This window comes from Octopus bimaculoides, chromosome 7 (genome assembly GCF_001194135.2).
Source record: "Octopus bimaculoides isolate UCB-OBI-ISO-001 chromosome 7, ASM119413v2, whole genome shotgun sequence".
Classification (NCBI taxonomy): domain Eukaryota; kingdom Metazoa; phylum Mollusca; class Cephalopoda; order Octopoda; family Octopodidae; genus Octopus; species Octopus bimaculoides.
This window is the reverse complement of record NC_068987.1, coordinates 61,058,893-61,065,073: the sequence shown is the minus strand read 5'-3', so window position 1 is coordinate 61,065,073 and position 6,181 is coordinate 61,058,893. Positions and strand designations below refer to the sequence as shown.

At 34.4% G+C, this 6,181-nt stretch overlaps 1 protein-coding gene across 1 annotated transcript in view; it reads right to left on the bottom strand.

The window, feature by feature from the left end:
* Positions 1–1,467: 1,467 nt before the first annotated feature.
* The window catches only part of LOC106874650 (uncharacterized), a 25,079-nt gene continuing 20,365 nt past the window's right edge, over positions 1,468–6,181 (bottom strand). Inside the window, exons 2-3 of the mRNA XM_014922444.2 lie at positions 4,397–4,524; positions 1,468–2,963 (exon numbers count right to left, since the gene is read on the bottom strand). Coding sequence (XP_014777930.1) covers positions 2,695–2,963; positions 4,397–4,524 — 397 coding nt within the window. The 3' untranslated portion in view covers positions 1,468–2,694. The remainder of the gene's footprint in view (positions 2,964–4,396; positions 4,525–6,181) is intronic.

Below are 6,181 nucleotides of genomic sequence, written 5' to 3'. Positions count from 1 at the left end.
AAGACCCGAAATTTTGGGGGAGGAGGAGAGCCGATTAGATCGACTCCAGTACGCAACTGGTACTTAATTTATCGACCCCGAAAGGATGAAAGGCAAAGTCGACCTCGGTGGAATTTGAACTCAGAACATAAAGACAGACGAAATACCGATTTCTTTATTACCCATAAAGGGCTATACATAGAATTTTTAAGACATCACAAAACATAAAAACAGTACAAAACGCAAACATAAAATCGGGGTAATTAAAATAAAATGATAATATGCAAGAATGAAAAAAAGTAACACAACAGTATTCACAATAATTCACAGAGCCGTTATACCGCGAAGCAGTTCAACCGGCGTGCTAACATTCTGTCAGCTCGTCACCTTCGTAGTAATAGAATGATATCGAACTATTTCAATTTTTTTTCTTTTGTCTCACTTGCCTTTAATTGATTTAATCCTCTTTTGATGGGAAATATTTATTTAAATCGTTTTAAAACAAGAAAGACAATCTCAAGTGGGCTGTTATCAAACGGTTAATCGATACTAGTTTGATCTCGTTTCAAATTTTGCCACAAGGACAGGCATTTTGTGGGAGGGGATGTGTCGATTACATCGCTTTGAGTGTTCAACTGGTAGTTAACTTATCCAGCCTGAAAGGATGAAAGGCAAAGTCGACCTCCGTGGAATTTGAACTCAGAACGTAGCGACGGGCGAAATACCACTAACCATTTAGCCTGGCGGGCTAACGAGTCTGCTAGCTCGCCACCTTGACTAATTAAAATAGTGATATTTTTCAGGATAATATCGCTGGGTTATCTCCCTTGGGTTGTGTCTTGTTATCTCACATCTGTGTATGTAATTATTCTACATATGCATCTATGTTACTATCTTCCGAGTAATCTAGGACGTACGTGATTGTCAATACTTCCCTGATGAGTTCTAATAAGACAAAAACTTGTTCCTACAGATGCTAAACATTAAATTATCTCCTCTTTCACCACATTACCAATCTCCAATTTAAATTATCTGAAAATTCTAGAATATAATTTTGAGTTATTACCCTTGACTTTGATACGAACATTGTGTAATAATACTTACTTCTTCCATCATCGACACGAATATTATCTTAATTAAAATTATCGTGCTCATTTCATTAAGTTAGTACTTGTATTTCTATCTATCTTACGGTTTAGTTTTATGATAAATTCATCTTATATTTACTTTAAACCTCTCAGCCCTGTCAAAAAGAATACGCAACGTTCATTAATGTCTAAAAAGTAAGAGAACAAAATTATGTACAAATTGAAATTAAGCTCTTGAGTATATCGGAATCGAATTATCAAAATACTGTATATTGATTGTTTTTGTACCAGTCAATGTGTTTTATGCATATAACATTAGAAATGAGGAGAACTTTTTCTAAGTTCATTTATCTACGGTTGTGACTTTACATGTTTGTTAAAACACAAAGGAACATCACCATTGCGAATCGTATTATATGTTTTTTATTCAAATATTGTTGAAAATGAGAAGTACAAATGGAAGTAAAAATGAAATATTGAAATGAATAGAATGCAAACAGTGTGTTAATCTTAAACGAATTTAATATTCTTGTGTCGGATTTTTTAGTAAAAAAAATTCTAATTGAAAAGGGGATAAGCGCAAAGCAATCGAAATACAGATATACCCAACTCACGTCGTTTTGAGTTACAACTTTTTCGACTTTACATGTTTTTTTTCTTAAAGAAATTAATGGAATAAAATAAATCTCAACTTTATTCGATTTATCCGAATTTATGTCGGTCTTTGTGAATATATATAAAAGGATAAAAATTAAACAAACACCTAAAAACCAATACTGGAGTGGAAAATCAAAATATGAATGAAACTATGTACAAACCATTTATTAAAACAGATGTAAGCTAAAAAAAACGAACTTATAATCTTTCGTGTTATAATCATTTTTCGAGTAATGTATCTCTTCGGACTAATTACCGACGCAAGTTGACGTATGCCTGTATAGTGATTTTGGATCTGATTGTAAACTTCATCATCCTGGTGTTCTGTCCGATATGAAAGCGTGACAGAAAGCCGAATGATAAAATAGCAAATTTTTGTTCTTGTTTTTGATTAATCCAGATACGTTAAGGTTAATAACATTTTATTGATGAGACTTTATAATTTGACAAATATTACAAGCCTTCGTTGTGATTTCTCTTTCGTTTAACAAAAGCATTTTAATTAACATGAATATACAAATACACAAATCGTCAGTATTCAAGCAGAAATTATCCAGCGCTTTTACTTTTCCTTTACATCAGTGATAAATGCTGACGAGAAATGGGGTTATCCCAGTTTTTATAACTAAACGCATGAGATTTATCCCTTCACCACTGATAGAACGTTGGTCTATAGGGGATTTTGCTTATAGAAGGACTTGCATTTGTTACTAATAATTAACGAAACATTTGTATATTATACAAACCACTCATTGCTTGCAGCAAAGAGTTGAACCATTTCAGAATACAAGTTCTTCAGGAAAGTGGGTTAGAAAACAACAAGAGTTAAGTAATTTTATCAAGCATACATAGCATCACCGAATACGAATTAGGGAAATCTCTGCCCGGCATTCTCTTATTAGTATTCGGAAAATGGTATTCTGTTTCCCTATTTAGTCAACTAGTTCTGTTCTGACTTTCTATTTTTTCGTTATAACATGAAATGAGATTTTGATTTCAATTTAGTTCTGTCCCGGAAATATTTTATGATGGGATTATCTATGCCTAACTCTTTCAGATCTTCATTTGACAAAGCAGATAATTTTTTACCATTGAGACGCATCTTATTAACGCGGTTTATGACCCCAGGATCTATATTTAGACAAATCAGTATTGTTACAATGTCTTTTGTTGGAAAAGATAAGAGGCTTCCATCTCTTGGAATTTCTAAATTAGGTTCCGGAGAATTGGGTGTTGACGCTGAAAATAAAACAAAAATCAGCCTTAAAGGTTCATATTTTAAATCAGAAATACAGTTATAGAAGTAAAAGAACAAATAACAAAGAAGGAGAACTTCAAACAAGGCAAAAAAAGAAAGTTGAGCAATCTTTATGTATTTCAGGCACAAACACCCGTCATCAGACGTGAACATTTTAGAAATGTGAGTTTGTGTCAATCCTGCTATTTTGATTGCCAAACAGGCATTGGCTTCGTTTTATCTGGTGAATATGATAGCAGCAGCAATTTCCCCCCAAAATGGTGTCGATGGCCGTAGAAGCAAAAATTGTGTACGTATTGAACACTACTGAAGTGTCTTTCCTTACGAGTATCTATGAAAAATCAAGCCCTCGAACAGCATACCTCTCCGAGATAATAGCCATGCTAAGGTTAAAACTCAGCCTTGCCTCACTAAATGTACATTGTACTCACTTCTTATAAGAATGAGCAGCTTTACTTATAAGTTGTGACTTTTCACAGAAAGGCGAATTTAACCGGTGAGAACCAAATGTTTATATATTATGATCCAAGTGAAGGCGGTGACCCGGCAGAATCGTTAGCACGCCACGCAAAATGTCTAGCGGCATTTCCCCTGTCTTTACGTTCTGGGTTCAAATTCCACCGAGGTCGACTCGTTTTTTATCTTTCGGGATCAATAACATGAGTACTGGGTTTGATGAAATCGACTAGCACCACCACTACTGCATAATTTCAGGCCTTGTATCTATAATAGAAAGGATATTATATCCCCAGTAAAAGGATATAATTCATTGTCTATTAGGTTTGTGGAGCGTTCAACACCACATTGACACGGTAAATTGCAACTATTTTATAATTAACAGTGGAATTTTTTTTACTAAAGGCATTAACAAAGTAAGAAGCAGTTTCATAATAAAACGTAGGTAGATGGTTTGTTTTGACACACTAAAATGTCTCCACCTAATCGGTGGTATTCCTTGTCTCAAACGTGTTATATTGATATAACCGAGACGGTGAGCAATCTCAATTTCTGTTTTGACTAATTTCGTTTCAGTCTTGTATCGACTTTAAGAAAGCCGTAAAGAACAACATTGCTCGTTTATCATCCTAGTAAAACAAAGATTTTGTGCTTTGTTGGTTTTTAACACTGAATTAAAATCATACTCAGAAGGAATATAATTCATTGAGTCAATCTCAGTACAATTCACCGAATAGAATGCTGCAGAATTCGAGTGATGATGAAAATACCTGGAAGAAGTCTGAGGTTGGAGAGGTCAGTGTTGACTAGAAACTACATGAGGTTGGAGCTTCATTGGTATTCCAATAAACCAAACACCCGTCATCAGACGTGAACATTTTAGAAACACTCACTCACTCAAATAATACTCAATAAGATGCATTGTTCTGTAAAGTCTTAAAAGAAAACGCATACATACAAAGATGGCGTTGAACTTTAGCTTTCACTGAGGAGGTACTTCCTGAATACGATGCTGTTTTGTTTTTGGTGTACGTTCCATCACGTGAATCACTGAGACTGTACCCTCCATCACGTGAATCAGTGAGACTGCAAAGAAAAATTGTTATTCATTTATTTATTTATTTTGTTTAGTTGTTTTATAGAGTCAATTGTTTAATTTCTCTCGATGAGAGTTACGTAGTAATATCTGGTTAGTCACGATAGTCTGGTGAAGTTAATGTTTGCTACCAGGATTGGAATGTAGAGTCCAAAATAGATCTGAATTTGCTATTTGTGAAACTTTATTCCTTGTATGATTTCGCATGTATTAGGTTTTAGAATTTGCCATCGAAAGCTCTCTTTTTCATTCAGTTATTGAAATATGTCTCGGAAAAACCGTCAAAATACGAGTAAAACAAAAGATTTTTGATGCTACTATAGTATGATAACTACCAACTGTTGGTAATGTGAAATATGTTAAAAATCATAAAACTTTTATTCTACAAAAAGAAAGAAGCAAAATAAACAGTTTATAGTGTAAAATTTATAAAAAAATCATTAATACCTTATAATACAAAATAAAAATTCATCAAATGTTGATTTTAATGTTTGTAAACTGATCTGATACCATTTAAAATAGCAATGAAAAAGTCATCGTTTTTCCTGAGCAATTTCCAAACAATAATGATCTAAATGTGATAGAAATGTTGAGTAGATACGCCTCTTTTTTTCTTGAGTATTCCAATCTAGGCATCAAGCCACGATCGCTCAATAGCTTGTATATGAGCTCCTGAAGTTGGGTCCACCTAATTCACTTGATGATTGACGGTTTTGGGCTGATAGCCGATATTCTTTAAGCAACAGTAGGCCGGCCACTTATCGAAATGGATCACAGAGCCAAGTTATATTGAGTCGTGTTTTAAATAGACACAACTCAAGAATCGTGTTTTAGATAGACATGACTCCAAGAACAGTTACACACTACAAAAATTAGTAAGAACACCATACCTATGTAATTCTAAAGTCCCCCTTTTTTCTTTATTTAGTTTTATTATTTTTTCTTATTGTGTTACTGATGAGTACTCTTTGACAACTCATATTCTTAAAATGAATTTATTGTCTTTCTGTACGAAACTATCGGATAACGAAATGAATAAAACATAATTTATTCCATATTAACATCTAACCTCCTCCATTTACGAAAAAAATGATTGGATTTGTCGAATTTCGTTTTATAGCTTAAATCATATACCTTATATATATATATATATATATATATATATATTGACTGTGGGGTAAGTAGCTTGCTTACCAACCATATGATTCCGGTTCAGTTCCACTTCGTGGCACCTTGAGCAAGTGTCTTCCACTATAGCCACGGGCCGATCAAAGACTTGTAAGTAGATTTGAGAGACGGAAACTGTTTACACGTCATTCTTGCAAGTAAGTTTTGACTTTATATTTCTGACGCGACTCTGTCTATCTTTGTATCTTTCTCCCCCTCTCGTTCTTCCTTCTGTTGTTCTTCGCCTCTCCCCTTCACTACTATATCTCTCTCTTCCTCCCTGTCTCTCGTTGCTCACCTATATTCTACTTCCTCCCCTTTTTCTCCCTCTACCACTCTTTCTCCTTACCCCTCGCTGGTCACATGTGTCCAGCCCTACTTCCTTTCTTATCTTGGCTATCGCCAAGCACGCACACGAACATTCTTCGTCCCGCTTCCTTCCAGTTCGTTGCTTCACAGCGTTCAGTATACACATATTTT